The sequence below is a fragment of the Phyllostomus hastatus genome, unplaced genomic scaffold (assembly GCF_019186645.2).
Source record: "Phyllostomus hastatus isolate PE091 unplaced genomic scaffold, TTU_PhHast_1.1 phas_contig_40, whole genome shotgun sequence".
In the NCBI taxonomy this organism is placed as follows: domain Eukaryota; kingdom Metazoa; phylum Chordata; class Mammalia; order Chiroptera; family Phyllostomidae; genus Phyllostomus; species Phyllostomus hastatus.
Genome location: NW_025333872.1, coordinates 26,513,302 through 26,529,929, shown reverse-complemented (window position 1 = coordinate 26,529,929; position 16,628 = coordinate 26,513,302). Strand labels below are relative to the sequence as shown.

At 37.5% G+C, this 16,628-nt stretch overlaps 1 protein-coding gene across 1 annotated transcript in view; it reads left to right on the top strand.

Moving 5' to 3' along the window:
* Window positions 1-16,628, top strand: part of LMBRD1 (LMBR1 domain containing 1) — a 102,681-nt gene that overhangs the window by 14,506 nt on the left and 71,547 nt on the right. Inside the window, exon 3 of the mRNA XM_045843262.1 lies at window positions 73-133. Within this exon, the coding sequence (XP_045699218.1) occupies window positions 73-133 (61 nt within the window). The remainder of the gene's footprint in view (window positions 1-72; window positions 134-16,628) is intronic.

Sequence of the window (16,628 nt, the reverse complement as noted above, 5' to 3'; positions counted from 1 at the left end):
ATTAAAACTTAATTATAATTGTGAAAAAATGTGTGCTTTGTTAATATTTCTGTTGTTTACTTTTTGTCCTAGGACTGGGCTAATGCTAATGTCAGCAGACAGATTGAGGACACTGTATTATATGGCTACTATAGTAAGTATCTTTCAGTTTCACTTCCTATCTGGTCTTCTAACTAAAATGTAGAATAAAGCTACATATAAACTTTTAATTTTGATATTCCAATAGAGATTACCCTTCAACACCAGGAATACGTAATGTAGCATTCATTCTCATAATCCTGAAACTTCCTTTACCTACTTTGCTTTATTCAGGGTCATTTGTAGCACTTCATTGTGGAAGTTCGGTCAAATTACTTTAAATCTCAGATCTCTTCCTTTGTTACCATTACGAGTTTCCCACCTGTACTCTCGATTTAAAGGTTCTCAGATTCCTAGCAATTTTTAAAAATATTGGCACTAGAAAGTATTCTCTCTGAGGAGTTCGTAGCATCAACTTTATTGTTCTGTATTTAGCAAATTTAATCCAGGGGATTATTGTGGATTTGTACTGCTCTCCCTCACTTCCTCCCTCTTTGTTCCTCAATGTTGCATTATTAAAGCTTTATAATAACCATTTAAGTGTTTCTAAAATGTTTTCTTTGAATAAACATAAGACTTGAATTTTTATAAAAATGTTTAAATGATGAGTTAGGAAAGGGATGCTTGTTTTATTTTTTAAGCACTAAATCAAGATGTTGAATAAGATTTTAGTAGAATACTAAATTGGAAACTTAAAAAATGACTGCAGAAGTTTCTACTGATGGGATAATTTTTTAAAAGTTTTATTGGGTTTTAATTTAGCTGCTTTGGCTATAACCTTTACCTTTTTTTCTTGATGTAAAATCTATAGAACCCATGAAATTCTTTCCTTTTGATATAGATTTTGGAAATGTTTTTATGTTATTTTAATAAAGAATTTATATTTCTGTTGAATACAATAAATACATATTATAAAACTTAAATTTGACCTATTATGTTAACACTTTTGAAATGGTGCTATTTTAAATGAAATGTTACCTTTTCAGTACAGATCTTTTGGAAGGATATAAATTGCATCTTCAGAAACAATTTTTGGGGACAGAGCTGCCTCCTATGTGACATTAAAGTATTCTTATGCTCGTGACAAGATAAGCCAACTTTTATCTTGGTGTAGTCCAGGTTCATAAAGCATATCTTATTGAACCTAGAGGCTACTGGATTGATCTATTATAACCAAGTTTACAAAGACTTGTAAACTGCAGCCTTTAATTCATGCAGCCTTTTCTGTTGGTTTCATGGAGAGAATTAAGCCTAAAGGAAATGATTTTAGTGAGTGTTTTCTTCAATCCTCCTAAAGGATATTGTGTCCCTAGTATCATTTTAAATGCATGGGAGCTAGGTTAGTCATTATAAACAGTAGATGACTTAGGGATATGGGTTTGATTCTCTGCAGAATGAGAGTTGTAGTGGGAAATCGAAGTACCTTGGAATAGGATAGTTGAGACGCTGATCTAGAGAAGAAACTTGCATGAAAAGCCACATTATGAATAGAAGATTTCTTGATGACCGTGGGATCAAAGGCAGGTTTAATTCAATGATATTTTGAGATATTAAAGATTACCTTATTGTTTTTTAATTTTATTGTATATTTTTTCCATTACTATTTAGTCCCCTATAACCCTCTCCCCCCAGAAGATCACCTTATTAGTGGGTGGCATGGTCTAAAGTGGATATTATTTCCTAAGCTGGAGCTGCTTGTCATTAAATGAATTGTGTTTTAATAAATAGTTTTTACCTACGGGATGTTACCTATGGGGGTGTTACCTACAGGAATGCTTAGTGGCACTAAACCCCAGGGCAATTTCAAAAATTATTTAGGGGCATTTTAAATAGTACTAATGCTACATCCAGAGAGATTCTGATTTACTCTTGCATTTTGTTAATATCCCCACTGTTCTTTTTTTTGTTGTTTAAAGAAGTGTTTCTATATTTGAAAGATGTAAAGCTCAAAGTGGTGGATTCAAGTTTTTCAAACATTCTAATTTTCTCTTGAAAGCTCAGGTGTTATCACTGGCAAAAAAAATACTCTAATTTCTTTGAAGTGACAGGATCACTTTATTCATTTGTTAGAAAGTTTGCCTAACAAGTCTACCTTCGAGTCTTGCCTTCAAGTCTTGCCTTCAAATCTGGACAACCGTTGCATGTCTGTCAGTTCTTTTTTCAAGTAAAAATGGTATTCTTTGGGAAAATGTGACTAGTGTAACTCACACTGAAACAACACAAGTGCTTCTCACAAGTATACTTTATGTGTACTCCCCTTCACACAGAATATTGAAAAGTTGTGTATTCAGGGGTGGACATCTAATAGAATTACTATTGCCTTAAAGAGACTTCTGAATAAAAGTGCTTCCCAATGGTGAGTGCTTGGTGGCAAAGAATACAACAGCTGCTAGTGAAAAGGCAAACATGTTATTATTATGAAAATAATTTTCATGTTGTGATAACCTGAAAGGATCTCTGTTAATTCTAAGGTGTGGAAACTATATTTTTGAGAAACTTCTGTTACATTAATGGACTTGGATGATTTTTTTCTGGAAAGTTTGCAAAAATCACGCAAACAGCTGCTTCTACCAACTAGATACTCCCCAGATGTTGATTGGCTAACAATCCTCACTTTACTGAAGGTGCCTCTGAAGGAGATAGTTTCCTAAGTTTGTGTTGGAAGAGAGGGTAAAGTCTTTTGTTTCTGTACCTTTGTCCTATACTCATGGGGACCCTGTTCTCAGAAGGAGACTCCCTCGTTTAAGGATGTTTTGCCTACCACAGAAACACTAAGGACTCATTCCTTTTTTCTTTTTGAATATTTATATTTATTTTTTATCTATGTCTTCAAATTTCTCTGATATTATCTTTTAAAGAACTGCGTTTCTCTGACTTTTTTGTTCTCACTCAAGGATGTGCTTAGAGAGAGTGAGGGGGAAGTGAGAGAAAAAGAAACATCAGTGTGAGAAAGAAATGTTGATCGGTTGCCTCCTGTATGTGTCCCAACCCAAGATTGAACCCTCAGCCTTTTGGTGTATAAGGCAATGCTCCCACCAATGCTCCAGCCACCCAGCCAGGGCCTCTTGGTTCTGTTTTGACCTTATGTGTGAGCCTCTTATGCAATGTGTTTTCTTCTATGTATGTGTTTAACATTTTATCTGAGTTCTATTTTTGTTTCAAAATTATTTTAACCTTTAGATTCTTACCTTTTATTTATTGTAGTTTATTACAAATGTTTACTTTATTTTAATGTTTTCTTAAACCTTAAAATTTTTAGTTTTAATTCTTTCACTATCTACTTTTTTTAAATTGTTAAGTGAATTTTTCTTTTACCTAATATTTTTTCTAACTTCTGTTTTGATTTTGCTTGAATGCAGGGATTATAGAAATAAGGAGGGCCCAAACCACCAGCAGGAATTATTCAAGGCTATTGTGTTTAGCTCTTTTGTAGTTGGCCTTTCACTACCTCCTAGCCATGTTTTCTGCTCTTGGCACCAATTCTAGGACTACTGTTTTCTTGAGTAGATATAAGTTGAATTATGTAATATGTATTGTTTTCTGTTTGGCTTAAATAGCACTCAGCATTATATCAGAATCGTTGGGATTGTTGCAGGTAAAAGTGCTGTGTTGACTCTCACTGCTGTATAATAGTCCATTGTAATAGTAGCAGAGTTTGTTTATCCACTCAAATATTGATGATCAGTTAGGTTGTTTACTTTTTGGTTATTTCAAATACTGCTGCTATGAGGATCTTGTATAGTAAAAAAGTCTGTTGCATTGATTTCCATTGTATGGGTGCACTTATTCAAACAGTCCCAGATTACTATGTGTCAAAGTGTATGCATATTTATTTCTATTCCAGACTTTTTCAGCACCTAAGTTTCTCCCCACTCCCTATTGGTTAATTGCTCAAAAACTGTACCAGAAGTCTTTATTGAATTTAAGGTTTACAGTCCCTTTAATTTGAGAAGACTGCTATGGGACCTTGAAGTCATTTAATTTCTCTGTGATTTCTTCTGTGAAATAGCAACAGAGTAGTACCTACTTCATAGTGTATTGAGCATGTGAGATGTGAGATGTGTGGATAGTGCAAAATAGGTGCTGTCTGCTGTTGTTTAATTCAAATCAGCTAAGAGTAAAAGAAAAAGATCTTTTCAGTGCAATGATATGGGAAAATTCAAATATTGAAGGCATCCCATTAACTTTACATCTTTTTGAGCCTTTATTGTCTTGGAAATATCTTTAATATGTTTCATAGACAAGATAGATTGGTACCATTTTGGGACTTATTTTTTGATTAAGATCTGTAAAGTTCTTTTTGATGAGCTAACAGTTGTGTCCTATCCTACTTTCTCTATGCCCTCCCCCCTTTTTTTATAAATCATTTTTTATTTTTCAGTTACAGTTGACATATTAGTTTCAGGTATATACCTAAACATTATATAATTTACCGAGTGATCATCTTAGTAACTTTTGCACCCATCTTCCCTTTTTAGTCCACTGAGCCACACTAGCCAGGGTCCCCTCCTCCCTTTTTAAAAGAATGTTCTTAACCACAGGGAGAGTTTTCTAAGTGGTTCTGCTTAGATTTGCTCAAGAGATTCTCTGGATAATGACTCCTTGAGATTTAGTGGCCCAAGAATCTCTTTCCAAGAGGAACTATTAAGGAAACAAGTGCTTTCTTGAACTTGGAACTAGTGTGTGTTGTACATTCTATCTCTAAACAAACTACTAATTTGTCAGATGAATATCATAAACCTTCCTTAACACTCCAGGAGAGAGAGATAGATGGCCTTGATTTTCTTTATTACATTCCTGGTTGTGCTTTTTGAGTGCCTTTGCTGGTTCTTCTCTTCTTCCTGACCTCTTTCATGTCTGTATGACCCAGGATCCAACCCTTGGAGCTATCAGAGATAGAGATATCTCAGTTAATTCCTTGGTGATATTATGTTGTTGCTTGATTCTAAGTACTATCTATATGCCAAACTCCCAGATTCAAATCTTTGTGCAGACCTCTCTTGAATATCATACTGCTGTGCCCAGTTGTCAGTGACAACTTCTACCAAGAAGTAAAAGACATTTCAAATCTAACATATCTAACATTTCTAAAACAGCTGACCTTCAATCTGTTACACTGTGTACGGTTACTTGTTTTAGTGAACAGCAACTAGAAGGATGGAGTTGCTCAGGCCAAAAACCTTGGGAGTCATCATGAGTCTTTATTAATTCACATTTTGTATCAAATGTGGCAGGACATTTTCTTGTGTTTGATTTTCAAAGTTTATCCTGAATCTGACCACTTCTCCCTATTGTCTTAGTTTCTTTTAGTTTTGGAGGCTGGGGAGTCTAAGATCAAGGGTATCCAGTATCTGTTGGGGACCTGTTTCCTGGTGTGCAGATGGCTGCCTTCCTGTTCTGTCCTTACGTGGCAAAGAACAGAAAGAGAGAAAGCAAGTTCTCTCATGTCTCTTCTTATGAGTACTACTTCTGTGTTGTTAAGATGGAATGATCTGGGGGTGTGATTTTATACTTGGCCAAGGAAGAAGGTTGGTAGATCCTCTCCCCCAAAGTATGACAAAATTGATAAAAGAACAGCTTAGTGTTTGCAAATCAACCAGCGGTATATAACAATCTGAGAAGTGTTTATACTTGAAAACTGGTGAGGACAGTGGTAGTCTGTAGTATTTTAGACTAGGTCTGTTACCTCTCTCCTTGCCATGCCTGCCTCAAACCCCTCCTCCCCAACTTGGCTATGTTTTGAACTGATGAAAAATTAGAATTCAGTACCTCAGAATTTATGAGATGCAGTTAAGCAGTGCTTAGAGGATAATTTACAGCTTTAAATTTCTCTATTAGAAAAGAAGCCTCAAGTTTGTAAACTTATACATTAGGAAACTAGAAAAAGAAAAGAAGCTGAACTCTAAGCAAGCAGAAGAAAGAAAATAATGGTTAGAGCAGATATCAATGAAATAAACAAAAGCAATAGAAAAAGTCAATTAAGTGAAAAGTAGGGTCTTTGAAAAATAATAAAATTGGTAAATACTTTAGCTTGATAGAAAGGGAGAAGAATTGGGGGGAAGGGAGGAGAAGAGGCAAAGAGGAGGGAAAAGAGAAGAGAGAGAGAAGGGAAGGAGGGAGGAGAGAGAGAGAGGAGAGGGGAAAGAGGGGTGGGGAGAAGGGAAAGGGAGAAGGGGAGCCAGGAAGGAGAGAGGGAAGATGCCAATTAATAAAATCAGGAATCAAAGAAGGGGCATTACTACCAACTTTATAGAAATTAAAAGCATTATAAAGGAATTTTACAAAGAACTTTATACCAACAAATCAAACAGTTTAATGAAGTAGACAGATTCCTAGAAAGATGTAAATTACCAAAACTGACTCATGAAGAAATAGCCCTGTAGCAAGTAAAAAAAGTTAATTAGCTATTTAAAATCTTCTCACAAAGAAAACTCCATACTCAGATTTCTTCACTGTTGAAATCTATTATATATTTAAACAAATTATACTGATACTTTATAAACTCTTTACACATGCATATTCTGTACAAATGGATGAGGGCACATTTCCCAACTCATTCTGGAGGCTATTATTACTCTCACACCAATATCAGGCAAAGATATCACAAGAAAAGGAGACTATGGGCAAATAACCCTCATGAACATAGATACAAAATCCTTAACAAAATTTTAGGAAACTAAATTTAGCATTATATGTTATATACCATGACAAAGTGGGATTTGTCTTCAGAATGCAAGGTTGGTTTACTATCCAAAAATTCACTCATGTAACATACCATATTAATAGAATAAGAGACAAAAACCACATGATTGTCTCAATAGATATGAAAAATGATCTATTTTTGCAAAATTCAGGATCCAGTACTGAGAGAACCCTCAATTGTCTAGTCACAGGAGGAAACTTCCTTTATCTGAGAAAGATCATTCATTTATGAATAAACTACTGCTAACATGTTTGGTGGTAAAAGAGAATACTTCTTCTCTAAGATTAGGAACAAAGCAAGAATGTCTTTTCACTAATGTGTTCAAGATCATAATGGGGTTTACATAGTGCAGTAAATCCAAAAATAAAGGCATTCAGGGATTGGAAGATGGAGATATAGGTAGATACACTGTGCCTCCTTGCACAACCAAAAGAAGGACAGCAACAAATTTAAAAACAAAAAATAACCAAAACTATCAGAATATCGAACTGTGTGAAAGTCCAACAACCAAGAAGTTAAAGAAGAAACATTCATTCAGACTGGTAGGGGAGGTGGAGAAGGGAAGCCGGGCCAGAGAGGACATAAAGCAAGGTGGTGGCTGGATAACTGGGTATATGAGGTGGCAGATGGTAGACAGAGTGGTGCCACATTTGTGCATGGATAACTGATAAGAACAACTGGGGAGTCAGACAGACTATGCAACCCAGTGTTCCAGCACTATAGGGCAGGGAAATAGAGCCTCAAAATCTCTGGTGGTAAAAACCTTGCAGTGGTGGGAGGAATCCGATCCTCAAAGGTGGGTTTACTGGAGAGACCCACAGGGTCATAGAACATACACAAACCCTCACACCTGGGAATCAGCACCAGAAGGGCCCAGTTTGCTTGTGGGTAGTGGGGTAAGTGATTGAAAGCTGGCTGAAGGCTGAGCAAGCAGCATTGTTCCCTTTCTGACACTTCCCTCACAGACAGTGTCACAGGGTTGGTGGGTTGATGGTTCCTGGGGAATATCTAAGGCTCTGCTCCTTACAATATAACAAGTGTGCCAAGACAAAAAAATATATACCCCTAGTGAAAGAACAGATCAAAACTCCAAAAAGAGAACTAAGTGGTGAGGAGATAACCAACCTATCAGATGCAGAGTTCAAAACACTGGTAATCAGGATGCTCACAGAAATGGTTGAATATGGTCGCAAAATGGAGGAAAAAGTGAAGTCTATGCAAAGTGAAATGAAGGGAAATGCACAGGGAACCAACAGTGCAAGGAAGAAAACTGGTACTCAAATCAATGATTTGGAGCAGAAGGAAGAAATGAACATTCAACTGGAACAGAATGAAGAAACAAGAGTTCAAAAAAATGAGGAGAGGCTTAGGAACCTCCAGGACAACTTGAAGCACTCTAACATCTGACTCATAGGGGTACCAGAAGGAGAAGAGGAAGAGCAAGAAATTAAAAACTTATTTGAACAACTAATACAGAAAAACTTCCCCAATCTGGCAAAGGAACTAGACATGGAAGTCTAGGACACTCAGAGAGTCCCAAACAAGTTGGATCCATGAAGAAACACCAAAGCACATCATCATTACATTACCCAAGATTAAAAATAAGGAGACAATCTTAAAAGCAGCAAGAGAAGAGACAGTTGCCTACAAAGGAGTTCCCATATGACTATCACCTGATTTCTCAAAAGAAACCTTTCAGGCAAGAAGGGGCTGGAAAGAAGTATTCCAAGTCGTGAAAGACAAGGACCTACATCCAAGATTGCTCTATCCAGCAAAGCAATCATTTAGGATGGAAGGGCAGATAAAGTGCTTTCCAGATAAGGTCAAGTTAAAGGAGTTCATAATCACCAAGCCCTTATTATATGAAATGTTAAAGGGACTTATTTAAGAAGAAAGACAATCAAAACTATGAATAGTAAAATGACAACAAACTCACAACTATCAACAACTGTACCTAAAAAACAAAAGCAAACTAAGCAAACAACTAGAACATGAGCAGAATCACAGAAATGAAGATTGCTTCATAGAAACAGAGAAATGGGTAGTCAGCAGGTACGGGGATGGGGGAGAATGGAGGAAAAGTTACAGGGAATAAGAAGCATAAATGGTAGGTACAAAATAGACAAGGGGAGGTTAAGAATATTATAAGAAATGGAGAAGCCAAAGAACTTATATGTATTATCCATGGGTATGAACTAAGGGGGGAAGAATGTGGGTGTGAAGGCGGGTGCAGAGCAGTGGGGAATAAAGGGGAAAAATAAGACAACTGTAATAGCATAATCAATAAAACATACTTAAAAATAAAAAAAATAAAAGTGTGCAAACTGGAGGGGAAGTTAAGATTCTTATTTTCTCAGCTGACATGAGATCTGATAGTTAGAAAATCTCAAGGAATTATGTAAAGACAAGAACCAATAAGTAAATTTAGCAGGGACACAGGATGCAAGATCAGTATGAAAATTAGAAACTGACAGTTCAAATACAATGAATAAAACAGTTCCATTCACAGAGTGTGAACAGTAAAAAAAATACCTGAGATTATATTTAACAGAAGAAGTGAAAAAGACTTATAGCCTGAAAACTAAAAAGCATTATTGATAAAAGTTAAAGAAGATCTAAATAAGTAAAGATTTATTTCATATTAATGGATTAGAAAACATAATAATGTAAAAATGGCAATTATAGCAATTTTCCATCAAATTGACCCACAGTCTTCTATTTATTTATTTTTAAGAAATTCACAGGTAGATCCTAAAATTTATGTAGAAATACAAAGGACCTAGAGTAGCCAAAAGCATTTTTGAAAAAAAAAACATTAGAAAATTACAGAATTGGCATTTTAAACTTAGTATACAACACAGTAAACAACACACTAATATCATAAATGGACATAGGTATAAAGAGCCATAGAATTAAGAGACCAAAAATAGATCCTTACATTAATGGTCAGTTGATTTTTCAGCAGCTGTGGCAATTCAATTTAATTCAGTTCATTTTAATCAGAAATTGTGAATAAGTTGGATAACCACATGCTGCAGCAGCAATAATGAAAACAACACTGAGTCTTACCTCACATCAAACAAAAAATTTACTCAGAAATCAGTTATAGATCTAAACTATAAAAATATAAAACTTGCAGAAGAAATTGAAAGACATACCTTCTTGATGCTGACACAGAAAAAGAGTTATTAGATACGACATCAAAAGCATTATTGATAATAGAAAACTTGATAAGTTCTACTTTATCAAAATTAAAATTATTGTCTCTTAAAGACACAATTAAAAAATTGAATATTAGAGACTTCTGGTCAAGATGGCAGCATAGGTAAACAGCTCACCTCGTTGTACAACCACATCAAAATTACAACTAAACTACAAAACAGTCATTATTCAGAACTGCCAGAAATCGAGCTGAATGAAAGTCCTACAACTACAGAATTAAAGAAGAAACTAACTACAGAATTAAAAAAGAAACCACTTTGAGAATAATAGGAGGGGCAGAGATATGGAACAGACTGGTTCCACACCCATGTCTGGCACATAAACATCTGGAAGGAGTCTTGGCTGTTGTGGCTCAGTGGATTGGGTACTTCCAAGACCAGCACAAGTAGCAGCCAACTGCAGACTGCTTTGTATCTTATGCTGTGTGGCCCCAGACAGAACACAGATGGTGGCTGACCTTGGCCTATACCTCCCGAAAGGCCCCAAAACCTACACAACCAGTGGACAGCTATAGACTGTGTTGGAGCACCACAGGGAACCTTTTCAACAAGTGACAACACTCAAGAGGAAAACTCAGTGGGCACCAGATCCTTATTGAAGAAAGCACTGCTCTATAGAATGGGCCCCTGCACAGCTGATCCTCCATGGTGGTCAGAGGTTGGTGGTCATTGGTCACAGCCAGTCCTTACAGCTGACTGGCCTGGGTAAATTCCTCCCATTCACCTGCCAACAGCAATCGAGCCTCACCTACAAGAGGACAGTGTACATGACCCACACAGTGGGTGCAATTAGAGTATCCAGCTTGGATACTAAGTATCAGCACCTCCCAGCTTGGGTGATAGAGGAGGCTGTGCCACTGGATCCTACAGGACACCTGCTACATTAGGCCACTCTACCAAGCCAGGGTGTCATAGCAGCTCTACCTAATACATAGGAACAAACATGGGGAGCCTGCCAAAATGAGGGGGAAAAGAAACGTGGCCCAAGTGAAAAGACAACAAAACCCCAGAAAAAGAACTAAACAAAATGGAGACAAGCAATCTACTAGAGTAGAGTTCAAAACATTGGTTATAAGGATGCCCAGTGGACTTAGAGGAAGAGTGGCTAAAATGTTCTAAAATTAGATTGTGCTGATGGTTATACAACTCTGAAAATTTTGAAAACAATGTCATTGTATACTTTAAGTGGGTAATTTGTATATCACATAAATTATATCTCAATAATGCTTTAAAAGAGAAAAAAAGGGTTTGCAGTCAGAATATGTGAACAATTCTTACATATTCATGACCCCTAGAATGATATCTTAAACATACTCAGTAGATATTTGTTGAGTTCAATATATTTTATCAGGGGAGATAATTATGTGAGGTTTTGTTTGTTTGTTTATTTTTTCAACTGATGTATTACATGGATAGATAGTTCTTAAAGTTTGCATTCCTAGGATACACAGATTGGTCATTGATATTGTGGGTTGGTTATTTATTTGTTTTTAAAGAGAGGGGAATGGAGGGAGAAAGGGAGAGAAACATTGTGAGAGAGAAACGGCTCACCTCATTGACTGCCTCTCATACACACCTCAAGTGGGGACTGAACCTGAAACCTAGGCATGTGCTCTGACTGGGAATCAAACTGGTGACCTTTTCCTTTCAGGACAAAGCCCAACTAACTAAGCCACACCTTGGGCATGGGTTTGTATTTAAACATTTTGCTGGATTTGATTTACTGCTGTCTTGCTTTGGATTTTTTAAAATATGAATTCATAGGTGAGACTGTTCCTTAATTTTCCTTTATCTTACTCTTGTCAGATTTGACTGTCAAGGGTCTACTAGCTTCATACAATGAATTGAGAAGTGCTCTTTCTATATTTTAGAGAATACTGTGGATCAGTGACCACTTTATGCTTCTCTTCCTCTCATAATCTATGCATATTACTGATAACTAAGTGAGCCTGGCAGTTTGTAATATTATTCCTAGTAAACTACTCACAAATCGTTTGCTTCTTATCATGCTACTGAAGTCTGCTGGCTTAGAATTCATAGCTTTGTGAGAGTACTTCCAGCAAGGATGAATGAGGAGGTATTTCTACCTGACCATTTCTGCCTCCTTTTTTTCCATTGACTGAATAGGCAGTACTAGTTACCACATTGACTGGAATGATTTATGCTGATTATTAAGGGAAGTAGAGTTGCTGCTATACTACATAGTAGAGACAAGGAGAAATATATGTTGAAACCAGGGGATTCTTTGTACCTCATGATTACCCTGTTCATTAGCAAAAGTTAATTGAGATCTAATTACACTTACTACTCCCAGGCAGCACCGCCACGGGCTCAGGATAGCTCGGGAGTGGATGTTTGGGTGTTTCAGGAAATATACCTGACTGCTATAAACAAATTGGCAATTCATGGCTTAAATAGTATAGTGGTTTTTTAGTCTCACTCAAAATAAGTCTAGAGATAGGCTGTCCAGGGCTGGTATGGCAGCCGCTTGGCATCATGAGGGTCCTAATTCTGCCTCTGCTTTTTATCCTTAGTACGTGATTTCCACCTTAAGGTCACTACAGAATCCAAAAAGGTTCGAGTTTATAATGTATCCATTTCAGTCAGGAAGCAAGAGGAGGGGGGAGGACAAAAAGGGGAATGCCAAGTAAAGGAAAATGGGTATTGGATATGCACTTTAGAAGTCTTGACCCAGATTTCTTCAGCTGAGTAAATGGGATAATTTTAGAAGGCTTTTACAGTTCCCAAAATATCTTTATACTCTGACCCTCTAAAACAAAAAGCCTTTTAAGAGTTAATTATACTATCATAAATATTGACTTATTCTTTTTTAAAATTTATAATTTATTGATTATGCTATTACAGTTTTCCCAATTTTTCTTTCTTTACCCCCCTTCACCCAGCAATCCACACTCCCTCCAGCAGTCCCCACTCCATTGTTCATGTCCATAGGTCATATGTATAGGTTATTTGGATACTCCATTTTCTATATTGCAATTTATATCCCCATGGCTATTCTGTAACTACCTATTTGTATTTCTTAATCCCCTCACCTGTTCACGCATTCCTGTACACCCCTCTCCCATCTGGCAAACATCAGAATGCTCCCTGTATCAGTGCTTTTCTCTCTGTTATTATTGTTTGCTTAGTTTGTTTTTTAGATTCAGTTGTTGACAGATATGCATTTATTTTCATTTTATTTTTCATAGTATTAATCATCTTTTTAAAAATATTCCCTTTAACATTTCATATAATAATAGTTTGGTGATGTTGAACTCCTTTGGTTTTTTTTCTCGTCTGTAAAGTTCTATATCTGCCCTTCGATTCTAAATAATAGCTTTGCAGGGTAGAGCAATCTTGCCTGTAGTTCCCTGCTTTTCATGACCTTGAATATTTCTTGCCAGTCCCTTCATCCTGCAAAATTTCTTTAGAGAAATCAGCTGACATTCTTATGGGAACTCCCCTGGAGGTAACTAACTGTTTTTCTCTTGCTGCTATTAAGATTCTCTCTTTATCTTTAACCTTTGGCATTTTAATTATGATGTGTCTTGGAGTGGGCCTCTTTGCATCCATCTTGTTTGGGGCTCTCTGTGCTTCATGGACTAGAGTGTCTATTTCCTTCACCAAATTAAGGAAGCTTTCTTAAGTTATTTTTTTCAAAATATATATCCAATTTCTTGTTCCTTCTCTTCTCCTTCTGGTACCCCTATGATGTGAATGTTGGAATGCTTGAAGTTGTCCCAAAGACTCCTTACCATATGTTCACTTTTTTGGATTCTTTTTTCTTCTTGTTGTTCTGATTGGTTGTTTTTTGCTTCCTTATGTTCCAAATCATTGATTTGAGTCTCAGCTGCATCCAGTGTACTGTTGTTTCCTGTAAATTGCTCTTTATTTCAATTAGAGTATCCTTAGTTTCTGACTGGATTATTTTTATGCTGTTGAGGTCCTCACCAAGTTCCTTGAGTATCCTTACATCCAGTGTTTTGAACTCTGCATCTGATAGCTTGCTTATCTCCATTTTGTTTAATCTTTTTCTTTCATTTGATCTGTTCTTTCATTTGCCATATTTCTTTGTCTCCTCATTTTGGCAGCCTCCCTGTGTTTGTTTCTATGTGTTGGGTAGAGCTGCTATGACTCTGTGTCTTGATAGTGTGGCCTAACATAGTAGGTGTCCTATAGCGTCCAGTGGCACAGCCTTCTCTATCACCCAAGCTGGGAGGTGCTTACTCCATATGGGTTGAGGACACCATCCTTTTGTAGTTGAGCCTTGTTGCTGTTGGCTGGTCAATGGGAGGAATTAACCCAGGCCAGTCAGCTGGAAGGACTGGCTGTGACCATTGACCACCATCCTCTGCCCTCCATGGAAGATCAGCTGTTGGTGTGCAGGGTGGTGGTGCTCCAGCATTCTGTAACTGTCCACTGGTTGTGTTAGGTCCTGGGGTTCTTGGGAGGTACAGGGCAAGGTCAGCCTCCACCTGTGTTTTCCCAGGATTACCCTGCCTGAGGTATAAAGCAATCTGAGAAGGCTGCTACTTGTGCTGGGCTTGAAGATTCCCAGGAAAAGCCAATCTGTAAATCTGGGCTGGCTGCTGCTTGTGCCAGGCCTGGGGCCACTTAGCAAGAGGTAGAAGGGCTGTAGGCTCACTGAGGCTGGCTGTTGCTTGTTTGACAGGATTTAGGAAGTTGTGAACCATGAACCAAGACCAGCCATTCATATATAAAAGCAGCTTTGGTGGGCCCATAAGTTGGGTGGGAGGAAGTCTCTGAGTATCTCCAGGGAGGAGCAAACTGTGTTAGTAAGGTTGATGGAATCTCAGATATGGCAGTAGCCTGTGGCACTGTGGCTCTGTGGCTCTCTGGGGGAGGGTTTAGAAAAGGGACATTGGCCTATCCCTGCCTTTCTGTCTGGGAGAAAGCTGCCCCCCAGCTCTGCCTTGATGCCAGATACTTCAGTTCCTCTCTGTATGCCATTAGTGCCTTTCAAGTTGCTACCCTGGTGCAGGAGCTCAGATGGATTGAGTCTAAGTCTGTATGTGGGTTCTTTAAGGGGAACTGCTTGGGATTCTAGAACTTTCTTCTGCTGACTCAATCCCTACTGGTTTTTACAGACAGAAGTTGTGGGGACATATCTTCCTGGCACTGGGACCCTGGGCTGAGGGCCTGGTGTGGGGCTGGGACTCTTCAACCCCAAATGCCTCTCCTGAATTTTTATTCACTACATGTGGACATGGGACCAGCCCATTCTGCATCTCTGTCCCTCCTACCAGTCTGGATGGATGTGGTTTCTTTAATTCCATAGTCATCAGTCTTTCATTCAGCTCGGTTTCTGACGGTCCTGAGTGATGGTTGTTCTATATTTTAGTGGTAATTTTTGTGTAGTTGTGTGAGGAGGCGAAGTTTGTTTACCTATGCTACCATCTTGAACAAAAGTCTGACGAAGTTATTCTTTGTTTCTGTTTCCATTGGTAGTTGGGAGGAATACAGAATGTATAAAGGTTTAAAGCTTAATTTATCCAAGTTAGTTTTCATGTGAATTATAAACAGTTTTTAAAAGCTAGATTGTTTGATTTGTGTACATTTAAAAAATCATAATATTATGTTACACTGTTTGCTACAGTTTTTGTCCATGTTCTTTTTTCCATGGTTCTCTGTTCACTTGTTTATGTAAGTTTTTTGATAAGTTTTTTTTAAGATTTTATTTAATTTTAGAGAGCAGGAAAGGGAGGGAGAAAGAGTGGTGTGAGAGACACAACTGTTGGTTGCCTCTCACAGGCCCTCTCTCACATGTAGGGGATCTGGCCTACAACCCAGGCATGTGCTCCTAACTGGGAATCAGACCAGCAAACTTTCGGTTCATAGGCAGGCACTCTGTCCACCACACCAGCCAGGGCGATAAGTTGTTTTGAAAAAGAACTTGTTTTGTGAGTCTAATTTTTAGAGGATTTTTTAAGGGGCTTATTTAAACCAAACTAACCACATATTCTGGGAGCCAGATCTCAGATGCCCCCATGAGTGTAATTTTTGCCAATGTCTGTGGTCATGAGGGTTTAAAATTTTTTCTTAACATATTACTTTGATGTCAGTGAAACAATTAAACCAAATAGTCTCTTTATCTTTTATTTACTAGTAGACTTTTAACAAAAACATTTAAAAGTAAGCACACTTTATAAAGATGTGAGGATGTGAATGTGTCATCACTCATATCCTGGAGTTAGGAATAATTTTCCCTTGAAAATAGCTATTAGTTTGAAGTAGAACTTGAAACATTTTCTCTGTTTCTTGGAAGTGGTAGCAGCACTTTTTCCATTTACAGATATATAAGCCCAACTGATGTGAAACAGACACAAATGTTAACTTAATTTTGTCTTTATAGTATACCATTTGTGGGTTAAAGGCAGAAATCTTTACAAAGGACACCGAGGAAGAACAGTCAGATATCTGGAAGATAGCTTAGAATGTGGTCAGGGAAGCAAAGATTTAGAGCAGTTGTTCTACTCTTACTCTGAATCCCAGACTGCTGAGAGTCACTCAGCATAGTGTGTTCCCCACTTCTTCCACATGCTGATTTCTAGAAACTGTCTTTTTCTGACTATTTCTACCAGCACATACGGGAGCATTGCTGTACA